At 41.0% G+C, this 22,202-nt stretch overlaps 1 protein-coding gene across 1 annotated transcript; it reads left to right on the top strand.

The window, feature by feature from the left end:
- The first annotated feature begins 397 nt into the window (after positions 1-397).
- Positions 398-14,690, top strand: LOC119185506 (uncharacterized). Its single transcript, XM_075880013.1, has 5 exons — positions 398-674; positions 6,713-6,805; positions 8,085-8,264; positions 11,819-12,053; positions 14,435-14,690. The coding sequence occupies exons 1-5, from the start codon at positions 627-629 to the stop codon at positions 14,542-14,544; spliced, it is 666 nt and encodes a 221-aa protein (XP_075736128.1). The 5' UTR covers positions 398-626; the 3' UTR covers positions 14,545-14,690.
- Positions 14,691-22,202: the final 7,512 nt, after the last annotated feature.

The following is a 22,202-nucleotide window of genomic DNA, read 5'->3' as shown; positions in this document are numbered from 1 at the left end:
AAATAATTACCTTATTCATTCACTCACCAAATATAATATTTCGTTTTTGACAGATAGTTAGTCTGGGTAGTTTAAAAATTGGTGCTGTTTCATATATTTACCTCCAGAAGCATAGCCAGACTTTTTTTATCGTGAGGGGGGAGGAGTCAGTGATCAATTATGCATGTTTATGCATACGCGTTTGTATGTGCACCTGTAAATATACCGCTGTAAATTGAAAACTTCTGACAGGAATTGGATGTTCTCCCCCGGCTATGCCTCTGTTTTTCATTCCTACATGCATGATTTCAATACTTCTAGTGAGAGCAGACGACGTTTAGAGCCCACCACGAAAGCCAAAAGCCATGAAAGCCCAAAGCAGACGAATCCATCCGTAGCCTAGCCTCTAAGAGCCATCTGCTTGCACGCTTCCTCGCTGTCGCGCTGTCTTGTCTTTTTGTATCATTTGTATTTGTTTTTCTTCTCTACCTTGATTTTTATCATAATGTATGCGTACGTTATATACAAGGATGGCGCCAGAGCCATTGTGTCGCACTGACTGGTGAGGGATTTCTCTCCGTCGTCTGAGAAAGACATCGCAAGCGGCAAAAATAAAATATATTTGCGCCAGAATAAACACAATCGAAATGGCGATCTTGAGGATTTCTTTCCCGGGGACGTCATCGAATTGGCGGGTGAGTGGCGTACAGTATGCTGTAAAGTGTGTCTGATCATTACGCCTTGTACATTTTTATCTTTTGTTTGCTATCTCCGCGCCTTTCTCAGTACCATCGGCGGACAGTAACCGATTATAAGTACATTTGTATGGTGCCAGTTGATCTCGCTGATTTTTTTTTCGTTACGCTAATACCTTACGCATATGCAAAACGTTTAACTGTGCCAGAAAAAAAATTAAGGCGGTTCACATAACACTGAAAGCTTGCGTATATCTGTGCCCTGTAGAAGTAGGCAAATTGCACATACATATATTGTTGTGCCACTGTGCTCGCTAAAGAAAGCACTAAGATTATTTTGTTAGCTATTTCTCAGATGTGTTGATTAGTTTTAGATTTTGGAAATTAAGGGTACGATAAATGGCCGTCTTGTCGAAAATAATTGAATAAAAAAGCTAGGGCGCCGACCACAACAAAACAAAAATGTAACGACGTTTCGGCACCCAGAAAGAGAGCCTTCTTCCCAATGCAAAGGCGCCCTTTCTGGATGCCGAAGCGTCACTACATTTTTATCCTGTTGTCGTGGGTGCTCTTGCCTTTCTATTCAATTTTATATTTCTGTATAGCAGCGTTGTTTCACCCATTGGGCCATCATATCTCGCGTTCCTATAGTGCAGCTCAGCTCTAAGTGTGCCTTGTTGCTTCAAGAAAGTTTCCGTAACATGATTATAATGGTCCCTTTGATGCCTTGAATGGTGCTGTGTTTGTAAATTGTGTTGCAGTGAGCTATAACTTTGAGTCGCTGCGACATCAATGTAATTAAATGCGTCAAACATAAGTGCATTTATGAACTTGTGTTGAAGCTAGGCTGCATTCTAAACCAAAGAGTTCTCTCACTCGACAATGCTATGCCTGTTTAGCCAATGAGAGCAGTGGCATTGAATCAGCTGAAGCAGCACATCAGAAAGAACTTCAGTCTTTTATATTTTTATGCTACATATGTCTTGGATTGAATAGAACTTCTGTAATAAATATGGACAAGAAAGAAAAATTGTGATATCTTCACTGAAGAGAGGACTGCTTTTAGCAATATTATTCAGATACCCTCTTGAAACAGGCTACAGCAACAAGTTCACTGTGATCTAAGTGCATTGCTTATTTACCAGTGCAGTGCAAATCTTCTTACACTGCGCTTATGAAGCTGCATCATGGCAAATAAAGCACAGATGTCTTGACAAAAAGGTATGCATTAAGTACAACATGTGCAAAACTGTACGTCACTATTCTGCGAACAATCACCCCCTTGCCTTGGTCATAATTCGCAATTGTTACCTTGGCAACTAGGTCACGACTAATGATGCGTAGGGGATAATATACTTGGTACAGTAATAGCCCTTTGGCTTCTTTATTGTATCACGTCGTCCACTTTTAGTGCCTGTAGATTCTTAAAAGTTAGGATGTCTGTCTAGCAGCTAGCTGCCAATATGAAGGTATTCTTGTCCAATAACAAGTCCATAATTTACTACTTAGCTGAATAGCTGGCAGTCACCATTTATTTTAAAAGTGCCCATGTTTCTTTGTCAATGAAACTTTGCATGTCTTAATTATATATACATATATGCAGACTTTTTATCACTTGTGCATCAGTAATATTGCAATATTGTGCATTCCTTTGCCTACTGCAACTAATATCACTTTCTCTGAGTAGTCTCGCTGTGGTGTTACAAAATCCAAGCAGGAACTTGCACGAAAAGTGCAGAAACGTCGTCTACGATGGCGAGATCACGTATTTGACGACGTTCTTGGGGTTTTCCCTTGTGAGGTAACTAAGCTTTACCTGTGAAGCATCTCTGATAATTTATTCTGACAAATGTCTCAATAATCCTTTCTTTCTAAGTCTATTGAAGGGGTAGCACAACAATTTTTGAGCGTGGCGAGAAAATGCTGCGAATCTGTAGTTTAAGCTCCTGAGAACATGTGAGCCATTCATTCTAGCTCAGCATGTCACCTGAATCTTGCAATTATTCATCAAAGTCAGCTTGAACTTGCTTACTGTGCTCTCATAGTGATGCCGTAAACCATAATGACCATGCCCAAGGTTTTTGATCATTGGCCGATTTTAGACTCAATAATGGCATATAGAGACAGCTGCCAATGTGGGATTCCAAGACATGCTTGCTCACTCTCTGGCAAATGCTAAAAAAAGTTTATATATATGTAATTCCTTACAAGACACTGGAAACGTTACAAATTATTACTTATATGTAATATTGCAATTATTGCTTATTATGTGTTGAAGAATGAAAATTTTTTTCAGCAAATTCATTATCAGTGGTAATCAAAGAATTTGTGCATGTCAAGGCAGTACTCTGCAGCCATGCAAAGTATTCATGCAGTGTTGTTCGCAGGAAGAATTGAGCCAAAAAGAAAGAAAGAATAGGAAGGAGGTGGCAAAGCGGAAAGAAATGGAGACTATGTCAAATGATTGGCCTGCAGATGATGAAGCTGGGCATGAGCCAGAAAAAAATGAGAAGTATGCCCGATTAGAGCAGGAGATTATTTCCCTTCGAAAGAAGTTAGTGGAAAAACAAAAAAGAAATCAAGATTTGTAAGACGTTGTGGTCAAATGAATGGGTAAGCATTGTATGTTGGTTTCATAGAGGTCCTTGAAAACCTTGAAAATGCTTGACTTTGAAAAGTGCACTTTCAGTACCCTTGTTTCGATAGACGTATAAATGAATAGCTTCATTCTTCAATCCATCCATCCATCCATTCATCGAGGACTTTCAAGCTCTTCGGACGTGTTGGCATAGAATGCTCTCTTTGAAAACACCTTGAACTTCGGGGCCATGGCTATTTAATATAAATTGACAGTACAACCTTTTTTCTGTTATACATTAGCATTAGTGCAGCAAACTGTCCATTTTGAAAATAATACACAGTGCAAGTTTGCATATTTTCTGCTAGTTCATGCTCTGTCCTAATGTCCATCTCAATCCTCAACCCTCATGCCACCTCGTCTCGCTTTCTCTCTTTTACTAAAATCTTTTAATGAGTTCACTTTTGCCTCTTGCGTTTAGGTTGCTTTTTCTCGCTTTTTTCTCGGTCAAGTGAGTAGTGCATGTAGTTAATATGCTTTTAAAATGCCAAGACTTCCTAATACTAGAAAATTCTTAGCACCTGTCCTGAACTGTTGTGTGTTGGGACACTGCTTATAATGACATCAGCATTGGACTTTTATATGATGTAGTTATAGTTAAAGCTTGTTCAAACACAGCAAAAGTTTTTGTTGTTTTCAATCTAAGGTAAAACCTAACATCCTCTGGTAGGTACTTAGAAGGTTCAAGTTGACTGAAAACCAAAATAGATTAAAAGAAGTTTTTATGAAGGAAATAATTAAAGAGGCACTGAACATTTCAATTTTTTTTTCAAGATGTTTTTTTCTTCAAGTGCTGCTACTAACGCTGATAGATATGTGGCATTTACTGTCCTAAAACCACAATATAATTATGAGAGATGCTGGCACTAATGTTATTGTGGAAAAACAATTGTCACCCGTAGTCACTAGCTTGGTCTTGTTTTCCCAAAGCTACATTCGTTCAACAAGCATAAAACAGTTCAATCAACCTGTTGTTTTCACGTAGCAGGTTGTATGCAGGTGGCAGCGATTTATTGTTCTTATCAATGCTTTCGCATGAACATGGCCATCTGCTTTCGTTTTTCATGCGATGGGAGTTGTCTCCACGCAACTTTTTTGTTATCCCTGGTTGCAAACTCGCTGCATTCATACTGCTCATGGTTGCATTTTGGCTGCATCACATTCTATGTTAATGCCTACCTGGTCTGTAATCACCTCGACCAAATATATGACGTTTAAGATTTTGTGCACAAAAACTGGCTTTTCACACAAGCACGCATGGGTTAGCAAAAAACAGTCATGGAAGACTTAAAGTACCTCAATTTCACAATTCTAGGTGTCAATTTCACAAACCGTTTTATTTATCAAAGCAATTTAATTGTGATTCTCAGTTTCAACTGGTTGTGTAGAAGTGCGATAAATTTAGTCAGAATTCAAAACGTCATATTGATACAAAAATTTCTCGTTGGATGCAGTGCTTCATGGGTTCAAACTGCCTTGAAATTTCTAGACTATCTTTGGATTCTCTACTTTCAAATCTGTGCTAACCCTGCTATATATCGTGTTTCCATTTACCACCTATCGATGCAGAAAAATTGCTGAAGAAAGCATGCTGCATTCTCATTTAATTCATTTAAGCATTCTCATTTAATTGCAAGAAAGATATTGCACTAAATTCATGCAGGCCCTGTACTCATAATCTTCTTGACACTTACAGGAGTACTGACTGAAAATATTCAAGACGAGATAACTAGAGACTAGATTTATGTGAACACATGCAGTTTCCATGAAACATCAATGAGTAACACAGCCAGGAACATACTTGAATGCAGTTTTAATGTGTGTGATGTGCAATTGCACACAGCTATGCTGAAGTACAATGAAGAAACTTGTGACATTGCCATCTAATATATAGGAATGTGTACACCTAACCAACTATGACATCACTAGTTTGGTACCTGCCTTGCTTCACGTTTGTTGTCCCCCTCTGTTGTCAACTGTGTGCACGTGAGGCTAAACGTAAACAGTGCATTACAGTCTTGCATGTTAAAAGGCCCTGCAATGCTTTTCCATCTGCTGTGCTGAAGTGCATGTAATGCTGAATACTGAGAATAATTATTTAAATAGAGGCCCGGTAACAGAAATTATTAGCCTTTAAACTCCGTAACCCCGACTGATGATAAGAAAAGATGTACTTTGTTACATTTCACTCTCCTACTAACGTCAACTGGTCACAAGCACCGCGTGTTTTTTGGTGAGTTACTATAAGAATCGCCACATGGTGGCCCTTGTGCAGCGCTCCTAGTGTCTGTGTGTAATTGTTTTAGAGTTGTCATGTTAAAAAACCTATATAAGTTCTTGTGTTTTTGAGGAAAGATAAAGCATATTTTTTTATTTTTAATGCACAAGTGTGTAGCCTATTTGGGGTATTAAATTATTACGTTAGACTTACCATGTCAAACAATTCAAAATGCACAGTCAATTTCCTCACTCCCACATAATGAAGCATTGCTTCTAATCATAAAAATAGCTGCTCTGTGCCACTGTGTTCCAAAAACAAAGTTTAATATTTAAATAAATCATAATAGCATTGTTTCTGTGGTTGCCACTTATGTAACGGCGGTGCATTCCACAGTTGGAGAAAAAAGGGTGAAAACTGCATGCTTAATTTGAGTCACAGGATCCCTTCAATTTAGCCATCTGCGTTTACAAAGAAACCACTCCAGTCCCGCACCTCTACATGTTCTTTCTGTATCTATACTACAACTGGGTGCAATAAAATTGTCTCCGAAAATAACGGGCCAATTATCTTGCTGTAAAGTAACATTTGTAACCTAATAATTGGGTCGATATCTGCTTATTTAAATGAAATTAACAATATTTAAAATTTTGCTGTACTCCTTTGATGGGACGTATGAGAAAAACAGTGAATTGGTTTAGATTGATAAATTGTACTCTGAGAACTTTTTGTCATTTATTTCACTACCACTAGGTTTGTTACTAAAGAAAAAAACAAGTTTAGATTTTCATGTTTAAATTTTGTGCCGAAGTCTGCGTGTGTGACATCAAAGATTTTAAAGTATATTTATTGTATTTAGGTTCCACTGTCTAAATGTGATTTCCTCAACCTTAATGTGTTAGGTCTGTGCCATCCTCTGATGACAATTTACTGAATTTTCTTCAATTAGAAACCACGTAGACCTTAGTAGGCACCCTCAAAATTTGTGACGTCACAGCAAATGGTCTGGAAGCTTTAAGGTGGCATTGTCACCTGCATTTTTTTACGGGTTTTCTCGCTTATTAAGTGTATTCTCCCTGCAAGTATGGTGTTTTGGTATCGTCGAAGGCTACTTTACTGATGGGGTGAGAAAAGTCATCTTGCCCTTCAGTGTCCCTTTAAACTTGCAATGTCTTATTTTAGGTTCCAGAGCCAGGTGCACAGGGGTTTTGTGGGCCAAGGGAGGAGGACTGCCATGCTGCTGGAGATGACGTTGTTGACAGCCTTCAATATACGGTATGCATCAATGGTCGTTAGAAGTGAACTCATTCTGGAGCAGTGTTAGTGAATAATTATGTCCATAGTAGGAGTGCTTATTTTTATAAGATTTCATGAGACTATAACATTGCTCTAGGGTTTTGAGCGATAGTTTTTCTGCCATTGTGCTAATATGTCATTGCTGCAGGCACTCCCAAATTGAGTGACAGTTGTGCAGGAATATGGCTCGTTGAACAGGCATCCTGTCAGGGCATTGTTAAGCTTTAACAAAAGAAAAACAAGATAAGTACTGACTCAACTAAACTTAACAACAGAAAATATGCAATACATATTGTTGTCATTGCGTTGTCCTTAATTCACATGAGACCTCGCAATAAAAAATGGATTTACTCTCACAGAAGAATTCACATGCCACACAGGCTTATACTCAAACGGCACATGAGCAAATTGCGTGTATCCCTGTTTTTACAAAGTGCCATCTTCTTTTACCCAGAATAGGGCACGTGCACCTCATGCAGGCGCTAGTAGTCTGCCAATAATATGCACCCCAAACGCACATAAGGAAAAAAATTTGCGAGTATTTTGATCAAAAGAAATGGCAATTCTTTATAGTACCTATCACGAGATTTTTCTTTATACATGTGTTTGGTACTTATGTTCTCTCTACTTGTTTATCTTGTTCCATGTTCTTTTCATGCATCATGCAAGTATCAACTTGCACAACTCTCTAACTTCCATAGAAATATAATATAAATTGCTGAGAATTAGTCTTATTCACCATCCTTGTTGAATAGTTTACTTAATTGTAATCTTTTCGCCGATAGTTATGGTGAAATACTACTGGTGTAAAGTGGGACAAATGACGTGCTGCATCGTAAACTGTTTGTTGTTACGTTTATTTTAAAATGATGGCCAGGAGCAAAAGGAATTGCACTATATTTCTGGCATGAGCTGGTGCTTTTTGTTTAGTACTGCTCAATAAACATCAGTTCTGACCCAGTATGCATATTTTTCTCCTGTTGCTAGTCTCTTTGGTTAATATGATTTTTGCAATAATACGTCTTACTTTCTGTCTCCACATGAAACACATATTGCAAAGATTTCAGTACACATTGCTCTTATAATTTCACACCTAATTAGCAGTACTGAAATGTCGGAATCTTGTATAACAAAGTTTTGCAATAAAATGAAGGCATTTTTGACACGTAGTGTTACTTTGTTCTTAGATGTTGAGATATTTGTGTGTTAGTTGAATCATTGAAAGTGCTAACATCTCGAATATTTACTTCAAATAAAGGCATCACGTACTGCAACACCAGTGCCACTTCCAGTAGCACCAGCAGTAGCAGCACCAACACCACCACCACCACCTCCAGCAGTGCTGTTAGTAGATGCGCAGCAGACACCACCTCCACCAGCTCTGATGTCAGTGATGCCACAAGGAGCTCAGCACTGTTCCGAAGCTGAGACTACCCAGGTAAGGTTCCCTGTAAAGCATTCATAGTTGCCTAGTATACGCCACGCACCACTAATAATATGATCACTTATGAAGGTGGACTTACTGTTATCTTTTTTTTGCTCCTGTTTCCTTTGCACAGAAATCTTGTGTGTACAAATGCCGAGTACTGTGCAGGTGCACCGGTAGTACAGTTGCTGACCGTCTTATGGACTCGGTGTGAAGGGGTGTAAAGTTTGAATACTTGAGTGTAAAAAAAACAGGGGGAGGGGGTTTCTACAAAAACAGCACCTTTATTCGCCTTGTAGCTGAAAAAACTAATCAATACTAGTCTGTAGATGCATGCCTATACACCACCAAGTCTGCATGTATATCAACCAGTGTTTATCCAAATAAACGGTTTGAGACTGCATAGCTGTTGTAGAATTTCGCAAGCAAGTTAGCAGCGAGTTCCCATAACTGGTACTCTGGCTAATGTGAAAATGGTCATCACATGGCATTCTGCATCGACCTTCTGAAGAAAAGTGATGGGCGCAACCCATGTATATCAAAAAAAAAAAGGAAGGGGGGTGGGTGGCTGGACAGGATGTCGTCGTTCCTGTAGCCTTTTTTTTTGTCATCTGTGTGGGTTGCGTCCTTCATCTCCTTTCTTCAGAATGAACCAGCTAGCCCAACAACATATTCTAGAGTTTTTCACCTCTAGTTTTTTATCCCTCCAGTGTCTTCCTGCATTACAAACAGCAGCAATGCTAACAATGCATTTGGTCATGTCCCTGTATACAAGCATTTTAATCACACAGCAACTTATGACAAGGATAACTTTGTTTCCCATGTGCCACTTGCTCGCCCTGTGTGCACAAACGTAAAAGCGGTCAGGACATCAAGCCATTTTTTATGAAGGGGGACACAGTATGTGTCCCTTCATAGAGACACATGACTTAGTGTTACAAGGGTACACATTGCTGTAAAAACCCACAGGTCGGATGCGCATAAAGTCTGAGGTGCATTTTGGGGACACCTAACGCAAAAACATTTTACCTGTGTATAAGCCAAGGAAAGCAGAAACTGAATACATTCATTTATGCACTTATCATATTTACTCAAATCTAATGTGCACCTTCTTTTTATGGTAAAACGAGTCTAAAACTTGCATCCGCGCTAAAATTGAGCATAACAGGAAAAAGCCTGCTTGTTGCATTGCCATTAGCATTTCAAAACTGGCCGTCTCCACGCGCATCCGACCTGGCTGTCTAGGTGCCATCTCTGCCATTGTTTCTTTCATTTGCTGCAGTTTTCAAAGTCAAGATAGGAGCCAACAGATGGAAACATGTAGTGGGATAATCGGGGTGAACAGTGAAAGTGTATCAGACAGGCTGGCCGACATTTTGATAGGAGGACCTATCTTTGTCATCTTGGCGACTTAGTTTTAAGGGTGTTCGTAGTGACGTCATCTGGTGGAGGCGCAAGTCCCTGTTCATAATCGCCGTCTCAAAATAAAAAAAACTATAAAGGAAAGGAGTGCAGTCCTTGCTTCATTTCAAGTTAGACGGTAGTGGTTTAAAATGTTCTCTGAGGGTGGGGAAAAAAGGGGGGAGGACGAAAAGAAAAAAACAAGAAGAGAAACGCCCAAAGTAGGTACGCTGCTATCATCGGCAACTTTTTGTATTAGCAGGACATGGAAACCGTCTGCAGGCTTCGAACTTTCCTGCTTTTTGCTTTTTTCATGTCTGTAGTGGACATCGCTTTGCAGCACACCGTTCCCACTTTGTGCGTTCTTCCCCTTCCTTTTTTCCCCCATTTCTGAATGCATTTTGCATCACTGCCATCTAACTTGAAATGATGCGAGGACTGCACTCCTCTGCTTAGCTGCACACTGGGTGCAGCTGAGATGCAAACTCCCCTGGGTGATGACCCGCAGCAGTAGTCGCACAGCAGTCACTTCTTGGTAGTGACACCAATAGACGTCGAGCACAAATGTAGATGAGAATCCCAGCAGTGCTCCATGCTTCTGATTCAAGTCTGGCAGTACCCACTCCGCATAAAAAATGCTCTAAATGTAGCTAAATGCTGCTTTTTGCAGTTCTTTTTTTTCATGGTTTAAAATCTTGGGCATCGTGAAGTGATTGCAACAGTACCTGTTGCATAAGCTTAGTGATGATGATAGCACTGCACAGTGTCAAAACCAAAACTGAATTCTGGCAAGAAAATTTTCAAATCAGCATATGTAGTATGGAGCAGAAATGTTGTATCATGAAATATTGAGAAAAACTTCGGACTATATGTGAGTTTTTACAGTAATATGTTTGACCCTTTGTATCCCATGTGCCACGTTGGTAGCAGTTTTGTTTCAATTTTTTTCTATCCCGAAATTTCACTCAGGCACTCTTGATCCCTAGCTGTCACAAAGGTGAAAGTCCCAGCTTTTACTGAGGCACACTTGGTTGGTGGCACCATTGGTACAGCACTTGAGTGCTGCTTTCATTGCAGAAATGAATATCACGTGCAGCCACCAAAGACGATGTTTACTTGGCCTTTTCATGGTTCTCTTTTATGTGTAATATCTTGTTATAATAACAATACCTTTATTCCTTTTTGTGTAGTCTACTTAGCAATGCTAGTTTGTAATATTTTTGTGCCATGAATTATTGACAACCTTGTGTGCAATTTAGGCTTGCATACACATTTGGGGCACTCGGGACTAGGAAGTCCAGCTTTTGCCTATGTTCTGAAATGTGCCGCAGTTTGCAGTATGATGGAGTTTTTTTTATTTTTTACAGCAAAAGAACTTGAGGAGCATCTCAAAATCTTAAAAGGGTTTTTATTTATGAGGCCAAGAGTTCAATGACAAATTCAGGGCATTTTCTTTCAAAATAAATATCCAAGTCTAAGTGAAGACAAAGGCTTGGAAAAACACAAATTGCGTAGAAATGTATATTCTGCCTGACAGAAAGCAATGCATGGGTGGCGAAAGCTATAGAGATGGTGAGGATGAAAAAGTTGAACAAACAAAAATGATGGTACGTGGTGAAGCATGATAGAAGAAATAGAAAAAAGCAAGCCAGAAAAACAGTCACCTGCAGCTATGTTCAGCTATGGAACTGTATGTACTGATGTGTACTGGCATGAATTGCATCACATATGCTATCTCTTGATACAGTAAAAAAGCATTCCTCTGAACTAAGAAGCAGCTGGGAGAATTATATGGAAAGAAAAAAATATTATTCAGTTGCACATGTGTAGTGGGACCATAGGTGCAAAGGTTGAATTGGGGAAGTACTCAAGGTCTGAAGATTGCTTCTGATAAGGTCTGGGTGCGTGCCTCATACTGAGTGATGATGACACTACATTATCATTCAGCATACGTGTATGTTTATGGTAAAGTTTTCAACTGAGGAATTTCCTGGTTGTCATCGAAATTACATCCAACTTAAATTTTTATGTTCCTTTGTCAACAATTAGGAAGTCAATATTTATAAACAAAAATTCATATAAACTTGCATTAGGACATTTATTAAAAATTGCTTTCATTATCCATGAATGATCCGCATTAAGTCAATAAGTATTCTTGTATGCAGAAAGATCTTAGGAATGGAATCAAAATCTCCCAAGAAAAGTGGCTCTTCCTCATGGCGCAGCCAAAAAATACCCTTTTTGTGAGGGACACAGCCAAGGCGGTATGGGGGATCCAAAATCTCTACAATAGGAGCATCACGGGAACCCCGTGTCGCCGCTTTCTTCACAAGGAAGATGGTCAGCCACCAAGTGTTGAAAAACAAGCGTTGACGCCTAGGAAGCTGGATGCCCTGAGGAGTAAGCCTTTTATTTTGTATTTATGGTAACTGTTTGCACTGCCTATGGTAGCCAGTACATTACAAGTACCTGAGCTAAATTTATTATCTCTTTTTTGTAGGAGTATCATCATGTTTGTACAGTTTGAGGTAATCTTTACAAGCATTAAAATGAGGAATGTACCAACCATGTACCTCACTTGAAACCTTTAACATAATTTTCAGTAATTTCCCTGAAAAAATTATTTGGGTAGCAGTGAAATATTAATGTGGAAAATCTCGTCGGTTGGTGAGAACCCATTTGTAGTTATGCAATAGTCATAAAAACGACTTAAGGTTTTAACTCAATCTTGAAGAAGTATATGTAGTCGAAAACTGAAATATGTTGCAATTGATCATACCTAGCGTATGAACAACTCTGCTAACAAAAAGCACTTGATTAACTAGGCTTGGCCTTTGGATTTTGCATTGCAGTCTGATATGGCTAAATCCAATATAAAACAAAACATTATGTGGAGCCAACAAAAGCATGGCATTTGATATTGTCCATTCTCGTTTATGAGCCTGCCAAGCAGTCACCCCAGAAGAAGGAGCCGAAATGGTCCTGAAACATTAGATCAGTTTATAGTTTTCAAATTTCAAGTTTAAAAACATTGGGCTACAAGCGGCTGGAAAGTTTTATTTTTATTGATTTTCACCCAGCCAGACTCTGCTGAATATGTTCACCTTTAAAATGTAGCTATGCATGGATTTTGACACCAGCTATTCAGCTCTTGCCAGTACAATCTTTCAGTTTTGGAAGACTGGTAAAATGCAGACATCACTGACTCAGATCACTATATATTATACTTATATTACATATATCACACTTGATCTGGCAGCCATTGAGGGCAAAATCAAAGGGAACTCATGGGCACCCAAGACTTTTGGTCATGCTTCTACATTATATAAACAGGATGAAGAAATACTGTTGCTGCCCATGAGTTGAACTAAACAAGCATCTTCAAATTTTTCACTGTCAATAAAGTGTTGGCTTCTGTTTATTCACTCAATGTGCTGTTGAAGTAGTATCTCGAGCAAAAATAATATTAAAACTTCCTATCATAATCTTTCCTTGCTTGAAGTTCATCAAGGTAGTCACTACGGTGTCATATCAGCCTCGATTACATAGTTCCTAGAGTGTGTTAGGACCTTCATAAAACAGCACAAATAAGAACAGGGGACAAGAAAGAAACCAAGACGAACGCTCACCCTGGTCTCTTCTCCTGCCTGTGTTCTTACTTGCACCCTGTTTTGTGAAGAACGATGAACAACTAACATGCCCAAGCAATTTCCCTTTCGAAGAGTGTTTGGAGTTAGTAGATAAGTGATTGAATATTTCTTTAGCCTGTTTTTTTGAATGAATATACATCATCAACGTTTATGAGTGCTAGTACTTTTTGGTTTTTCAAGTCTCAAACAGTGCGATGATTTCGATTTTCTTTTGCCAGAGTTCAAATAGTAAAATTTAATTTTGTGTAGGGGAAATTACATAGGTTATCATACTCATCTAGCTGAATTACAATTTAGTTTTCATTATGTCTTCAACATGCCAATGAATACTAGTGTCATGCTTTTGCGAAGAATGCTGCACAGTGCAAAGTTGTATTGAATTGTTTTATAACATGATTTTATTAGGTTTAAAACTTACTGTTTGCTCATGCGTATTCTATTTCGTCGGCTGCTGCAGTCTGGGTTGCACGTATTTTTATTGGCAACTGCGGGATCCTGTCTACGTGTGTGTATATCACATTCATAACTTGCAGTGTTTTGTGCTGAAAAGCTGTTCAAGGAGAAATATTGCAGACAAACCAAAGTTTAAGGGAAGTAAATGTGCTTATATATATATATATATATATATATATATATATATATATATATATATATATATATATATATATATATATATATATATATATATATATATATATATATATATATATATATATAGTGGGAGTAATAATTCAATGGGCCAGTTAGTCTTCGTGAAGGTATGAGATATGGCACAATGGGAGCGTTGTCAACAAGGATAAATAAATTTATTTCCCAACAGTTTCGGGAGGGGTCCTCCCTTCATCAAGGGATGAGTTAACTCATGCCCTGATGAAGGGAAGACCCCTCCCGAAACTGTTGTTATTTCCATGTTTTCCAAACTGTAGCTATTTTCTATGAGATAAGCACGTCATTTACATGTTCTTGCTTGCAATGGAGCTCATTCATGCACTTTCCATTGTTATTGATGTATATACAAAAAAATAATATGGGCATTTCTTTTTCAGTGTCATTCTGTATGTTTTATTTTTCTGCATTATTAAGCTGCTTAAATGTGTATCTGACTTATCTGTTTATGATTTATGTATTCAGATGCATACGAGGAACACCTGAAGGTGCATGAAGGCCAGCTACCAGACGCTCAGCGTCGCCGGAATATGAACGGGCATCTGGCAGATTTGTTGAAAGTTCTGAAGAAATGAGCTGGAAGAAGCATGCGGGGGGGGGGGTACCCTCTGCTTTTCCCGGCAAACCAGTCGGAGCGGTCGCCGCCTGACACTACAGGTGACATCAAAGCAGCAACCGTACCAGCAAGAAAACTGTTTTTTATAAATTGTTCATTTTTAAATTGTCGTTGCACATTATTTTGCCCCATCTTTTTGTGGGTAAGCTATCAGTCGTGAAGTGGTGGTGCAAAATCACGTTATTTGAAGTTAACTTTGAGGTATGCATGCAAATTTATATCACAGCTAGGACACACAGAAAATAAAAAAGATTTAGTCCTTGCAGCAAGGCTGCTAGTGAAGTGCATGTAAACGCTTTTCTTGTGCAAAGACTGATTTCATTTATTTCCAACAGAAGCTACATTTATTATGCCGTCCTAAGCAGCTATAGGGAGATTTAGCTGGCATTTTTCCATTAAATAAAACCCTGCATAATTTTGTTGGAGTATGAAGGCAGCTTGGGATATCCAGCATATTATTAAGTAGCTTCTTAACACATTTGTTTTTCCAAGCCTTTGTTTACTCATCAAGGCTGTTTCAGATAGCAAACATATTTCACCTTCATGCAACATATTAAGAATGAAATATTCATACATACTTCTACACAGTACTTACTTTGCAAACAACGTGAACGGCCAATTGCTTTTACTCGAGATCTAGGAGGTCCATTTGATCTTTGCGCGATGCAGAAGACAGCTGCATGGTTTCTGCATTAGGCTGATTTCCGTAAGCTGCTTATCGGGTATTTTAGCATGATATTGCACTTTCCGTAAGCTAGAGATGTCCGCATCTTTCCGCATGATATGGCGCTTTCCGTAAGCTGCGGATGTCCGCATCTTTCCGCATGATGCGGCTTTCCCTAGTCCAATAATTGCGTATGTACGGATCCGTATATGCGGAACGTTTCAGTAGGGATGTTCTCACTGTTTCTCATTATTTTGGCTCATATTTCTCGCGGCAGGGTAGTCAGCTTTAAACGCTAGATTTAGATCTACTAACGCAATTGCTGATTGTCAAATTAGTTAGGCGGAGTCATCGCCGGACTAGCTGCGCCATCCATTCATCCATCGCAGGAATCAAAATCTTGTTTGCAATCTAGCGAAATATATACTATCGCCCCGATTAAAGGCTTCGCTTGGACTTCATCTATACAACTTACTACAATAACCATTGTCACTTTGTTCATGTGACATGTTTTTGATAATGGGTTGCTTCCGGTGCTTTCTACTGCCAAAGTGTGAAGTGGACTTGGTCGTCAATCACGCGCCGACGATTCTGGTTTAACATGAATGGTGCGAAAGCACAGTATACCGAATGTAAAGCTGTTGTTTACTGAAAAACAATTCTTAGGCATACGTGACTTCATCTTTTATGTGTGATTTGCAACATTCCTCTGGCAAGTCCTCCTATTTTAACAAATTGGCACATCAATAAATCAATTAAATAGGCTAGGGTGGCTTAAATTCTGCAAACGTTTGAAAATTGTAGTAATATTATTTTTTATTTCACTCATTAAAAATAAATGTCAATGCAGAAACTTTGGGTACAAAGTATGTGCTGCATAACTATGACCATATTGTCACAGTTCAAGGGGCTTTTCAATTAATCAAAAATGCACCCGAAGTGCACCGATACATTTGTAATCGTCTTGCGTAGTGTGTGCATGCATGCATGAGTTGTGATATCTCGGAATATTGGCACGTCTGCGAAAGAGTACGACACGCATTTGGTGCCGCATACTACAGGCAGTGGACACAAACTACTGCCACAAAGCAAAATAGTAGGCTCGAATTCATGCAGTAAGTTTACTCACTCGTACACTTCTAGGCTCGTAGTTTTTCCTCTAGACTGCTGTTATGCTCTGGAAACGGAGGCCATCGTTTTTTATGGCGGATGGAAATCTGCGCAATATGAAAGCACCGCACATTCACAGTACCACTCTGTGGGTTGCTATGCAAGAACAGTGCTGAGAAATTTCTTGCTCTATGTGCATTCATTGCTTTCGCATCTAAAAACACCGCAGTGGCGCCCAGTCCTCTTTTTGTAATCGGGAGCGGCGTTAACAGGTGCTTTCTCGCATTTTAGGGTTACAGAGACGCCGCTTTCCTGATAGGCGCAAGAGTTACACCCTTTGGTACTTTATCACAAAATGATGTCTACATGTGAAATATGCCACCGGAAGCTTCTGTACGAGGGTGCCGTGCTCTCGTCTATTTGTATTTCTTTCCCTTTATTGTTACATGTAACTTCCTTTTTCTGACTCTTTCTCTCTTGGTGTTTGGTTTTCTCTGGTTTTGTTTTTCATCCCTTCCTTTCCCTCCCTCTGCATATGACTGCCATAGGACAGTTTCTTTCCTCCTGCATATCCTCATCCCCCAACTGTCTTCTTCACCCTAACTTCGCTTCTCCATGCCCTAGACAGTAATTGGTGAAGGCAACACGATAAAAGTGACTGCATCGCCAGTAACGCGTTACATTTAGGAGCGACGCTCCTAGGCCGTGGGTAATTCCATCCTCCGTATGTATGTATGTAGGCACCTATAGTTTATGACTTGCTCAATAGATGGCGTTGTGTTTATGTGTCCTAGGCGACGGAGCCTATCGTATTTCACAGCCGATGGAAATCTGCGCAATATGAAAGCCCCGCACCTCCACAGTACCGCTCTGCGGGTTGGTGGCGGCTAGGTGGCGTTAGCCGCCGCCCATTCTAAAGGGTACAGCCACATCCGTCCATCCATCCATCCACCCATCCATCCATTCATCCATCCTAGGGAATATTATAACTATATGGCGTTAAATGTTTTCACAAAGAATATCCACGGAGTGAATGATGATCAGTAGGGGGAAGCGTCTGTCCGTTCATCCGTGTGTCTAATCATTCATGCGTCCATTCGTTGGCTCCTCTCTCCACTCGCCAGTGCTTGCTTCCGTCCGCGGCACCCCTAACACTGAGCTCTATGCGTCGTACACGCTTTCGGATTTACGGGCTGCACTGGCGAAAACGCGGCGTGGCGCGGCCCTGTGGGAAATGGCATCACAGTGTCACTCCCGGCTACCTTTCCCAACGAGGCACACCTCTCGCTACTCCACCTGATAAATTTGATATGGGATGGCTCGCCGCCCCATCAGAATGGACGAGATCAATCGTTACATTCATACCCGAATCAGGCAAACCAGTCAACATCGAGGCATTAAGACCCATCTCACAACCTGAAGTGCCAGAAAGCTTATGAAAACTATAATACATGAACGCCGTTCTGTCTATCTGTCGACCATGGGGACATTTCCTAATACGATATTTGGCTTTTGCATGCATCTGCCAGCGCAGGACGTCTTGCTCAACATCAACAAAACATTGTAAAACCGACCAGTATGCACTGTATTGATAAAGCTGCGCTTCATTTCGATCTTAGAGGAGCGTTTTTTAACGTCAAATGCTGTAGTATTCTTTCTAAAGCACAAATTTCAGTTACAACACTTTCTGCATACGAACCTTTTAATCTCATCCCGCTGATTTCATCAGCATTGTTTCCATCGAACATGACCTGAACCTGGCAAGCACACGGGTACAGCCAAAGGGGCCGTCCTGGCGCCCATACTTTTTAACCTGACCATAAAAAACCTCCCCCTTCTTCTGCGCGAGGTCGAGGTAATATACCACAGGCTATATGCCACGGATATAAAAAATGTGGACTAACACCTGCTCCCAACCGCAAATCGAACAGCGCCTACAAAAGGCTGCCTTTCTGTTAAACGCCTACGCCGCTTCGTGTGGCCTAGAATGCTCTCCAGCTAAACGGGCTATTCTCTCGCTATCTCACTTACCTACACTCGAGGCCTTGCTTCCATCTGGTCCCGTTCCATCTGTCGAAAAAATTCGGATTCTTGCGTTTCACATCACCTTATCTTTGGATACCAAGGGCACAAATAGCAAGCCTCAGATGTACCAGCGAACAGCTCAGCCGATTCATACGGTGTGTATCTACCAAGCACAGCGGCCTCCACTGGACCTAGTCCATGCGGCTGGCCCATGCGTTTGCGATCTGTCGCGTCGTGTGCGCCTCACCTTATCTTCGCTTGCATCGTCACAACGAGCACCAGCCGTACGTCCTCCTTCATTCAGTATACAAACGAGCACTCGACCTTCTCATTACCACGTCCAAACTAATTCGTGGCACAGGAAGGTTCATATCTCTTTTGCAGAGCTGCAGGAAGCTTATCACATTAGCCAAAAGAATCATCTCTCACAGACGCCCTCAGGGCACCATCTGCTACACAGGCTCGGTCTCAATGCGATTTCTGACCAAGACACTCCGATGCCCATACCTGTACTCTGCCGTCAAAAGCTATGGGTGTAATCACTATCCCGCAAAATGTACCCCGAGCTACAACACTGCCGTAGACCAGCACGTTCCGCAACTCTTCAGGTGCAACACTCCGATCATCCTAGCGTTTTCAACTTGGACGTCTCGCCCCCTCCCTCCCGAGTCAGTTCACGGCCATCTAGATCACAGAGGGAAAACACGTCGATGGCCTCTTATTTGCAGCCAACACTGTTAAGCAAGCTGAGGATGTTGCCATTGTTTTGGACGCCTCACACCCACCTCACGCATCATCTTGACGGACTCGCACTCAGCCTATTCTCAATAAATTCAGGGTTCCTTAGCCCCACTAGCAGCTCACCTACTTTGCGCAGCATTTTGACACTTCCCTCCTCAACCCCCCTCACCCCATTCATATAGTATGGAATCCTGGCCACTCGGGCCTCCTCGGCAACGAGGCGGTGAAGGAAGCTTCCCGCGCTTCTCTCCCGCAGACCGTTCCCCTGCTCATTCCGAGTCAGCATCTGGCAATACGATCCTGACGCTCTTTCACGAAATTCTGGCCTCTCACCAGGCTTCCCATCGCCTCCATCCGGAGCCCTTACGTGGTCTGGGAAAGCGGAGGAGCGTATACTACGCGCTTCCAGACGAACACCTATCTCAGTCCAGCAGTCACCAGGCGTTTTTTGCGGGAAATCATTGGCACCTGCTCCACCTCCAAATTTCTCGCCCACACCTACCACGTCGTCTCTTCCTGCCCCACTACCCACTTCCTTTTTCATCTCCTTTCCCCATCCCAAATAGAGAGGCATGCTACGAGTACGTGCTCGGCAACTACACCTTGGATGCTTAACGCTCCTTGGAGAGGTGCCCTCGGGCAAAGGCCAACTCCATTGGCATCCCGAAATAGGGTATTTTTACTACAGCAAGCCATAAGCAGCAACTCTCTGGTACATCTGTTGTAAGAAAGTGCTTCCTACCACCACCACAATCCGTCCGTTCTTTCGTCCATCCATTCGTTGAGGCTTCCATCCATCTGTCATGTATCCGTGTGTCTGTCCGTCCGTGTGTCTGTCTGTCCATCCGTCTGCCCCTCCATCCACCTGTCCCTCCGTTTTTACGTGTGTCCTTGCTTCTGTTCGTCCCTCTGTCTGCCGTTGTGTGTTTTTATCCATGCCTAAGTCTGAGCATCTGTCCATACATCTGTGCGTCCGTCCGTATGCCTGTCCATCCATATACTTTCATTCGTGCGTTCATTCATCCGTCCATGAGTTCTTCCGTGTGTCCGTTCATCTGCCTCTTCGTTCGTGTCTCCGACCATCCATGCGTGCGTCTGTTCATGTGTCCATCAGTCCGTCCATTCTTCCATCCGTCTGTCCGTCCGCTCGTCCATGCCTCTGTTCATCTGTCAGTCCGGACGCACTAACGGATGGACAAACCCTTTGCCCCATTCATCATTATTAACTCCATGGAAATGTCATGATTTTTGAGTAGCTTAGTGGCGTAAATGTACTTATTCATTATTTGCAATGGGTAACGTACTTAAGCTAACAAATCTGGCTAACGTGAGGTGTCACGTTTATTGTTACTTTTTACTTCATTGATCCCGAGCACCTTGCCAAAACACCTTTGTCTCATACGTGCCTCTTTCACAAAACTCGGGCTGATGATTCTTTTTCTATTTTGAAATGGCAGACTGCTACCAGCCCTCAAGGTTCAAGGGTACCATCCAAAGCGCCCGCCGATTCAATGCACGTGGCGACGAATACCTTCAAAAGGCAACTAAGGCAAGCTGTTCGATGGCAGCTTTGAAATGTAGACTATTGCTTCAGCTGTACAAGTTGTAGCATTAAGATAATTCTATCTGCAATGCTGCAGCACTCATTATCAACATTTTTTTCAAAACGAACTTTTCTTCTTTTGATCGGCCGACTGCAATCTTACAATTGTACAGTTACTTAATATTTTAGCCAGAAATGCTAACCTTGAACACCCTCGCATAAATATTCGCCAATCTGCGGTAGTTGTGCGGATTAAAAGGAGGGAAATCCTACATCAGCGTCTATATTTTTCTTTGGAATTAAGGCGTTCAGGCATTTCTTCATGACTTCAAAATTCATTGAGAATCCGTCTTGTTTGTAAAAGCGAACCCTCAAAAAAGTCATAATTAGCGTAAATTTGTTATCAGACAATTTTTTTGTGCACAGCTTGCAACACCTTCAACACTTTCAAGACAATCGTTGCTCAATTCAGCAACTCTTGCAGTGTTTCAATGTATACAGCTCTTCTGAAAATGGAGTATGGAAACAGTGGGGAATAATTACAAATAGTTAACAGAGTCGACGTTACAGGAAATACAGCACGTGACAACGACTCGACAGATACGGCGTGGACGACACACGTGTCGAAATTTACCTGTCCTTTTTCACCCAATCACACGTCTCGCTATTCAGAAGTATTCAAATTTTTACAAGATACCTAATATATGTTTCAATCTGTGTTTAAAATTTAAAGATGGCTCTACTGCTAGTATCGTGGAGTAGGCTGAAGGCAAGATGGTAAGGTAATGAAAATGAAGTATATAAGGAAAATTGCGCTTCTTCCGAATATATCGAAGTACACGAAACAACAAATTGAAAAAAAACGAAGAGAAATGACGGAAGAAGAGCGATGTCACCCGTAATATCCAAGTTTTAGGGGCGGAGCTCCTAAAGACGGGGGTTTTCATATGCTTGTCTCTTGGTGCGTGACCGCCCAGTTCTATGACTTCCTCCTCAGATGCCTACAGACAGACAGACAGACAGACAGACACACAGACAGACAGACAGACAGACAGACAGACAGACAGACAGACACACAGACAGACAGACAGACAGACAGACAGACAGACAGACAGACAGAGAGACATACAGATAGACAGACAGTGAGTCGGACAGAGGATTCATAGTTTACCGAATAAAGCCTCTGACGCTTCACTTCATCATAATTCACTCTGTGTATATGCTGTGATATATATTGAAAACGTTTTTTGTATATTACCCTCAACGATAATATGATCCAATGATTTCTACAAAACTTCTGTACCTGTGTGATTCAGTGGGCAGCCATGAGAAAGTATTCAAACTTGTTATATAAATTGTTTTATATTCTCCTTTAGTGACAAATGAATACATCTTCTTCTCTAGGGTATCTCTAAGCTGAAAGTGCTAGAACTCAATGAGTCAACATTCCGAAGCGTTTTTGCTATACAAAATGGAGTATTGGAAGAATAATAATCAGTCTGAGGTCATGGGGGGAATTTATTTATTATAATAT

The sequence above is a fragment of the Rhipicephalus microplus genome, chromosome X (genome assembly GCF_043290135.1).
Source record: "Rhipicephalus microplus isolate Deutch F79 chromosome X, USDA_Rmic, whole genome shotgun sequence".
Classification (NCBI taxonomy): Eukaryota; Metazoa; Arthropoda; class Arachnida; order Ixodida; family Ixodidae; genus Rhipicephalus; species Rhipicephalus microplus.
The sequence above is the reverse complement of the archived record's forward strand: the minus strand, read 5'-3'. Positions and strand labels throughout refer to the sequence as shown.

Excerpts from the sequence above, each read along its gene's own strand:
- LOC119185506 (XM_075880013.1), top strand. The coding sequence starts at position 627 with ATGGCGATCTTGAGGATTTCTTTCCCGGGGACGTCATCGAATTGGCGG. Across the intron at positions 8,265-11,818 it reads CCGAAGCTGAGACTACCCAG|AAAGATCTTAGGAATGGAAT; the intron begins GTAAGGTTCCCT and ends TCTTGTATGCAG. Across the intron at positions 12,054-14,434 it reads GAAGCTGGATGCCCTGAGGA|ATGCATACGAGGAACACCTG; the intron begins GTAAGCCTTTTA and ends TTATGTATTCAG.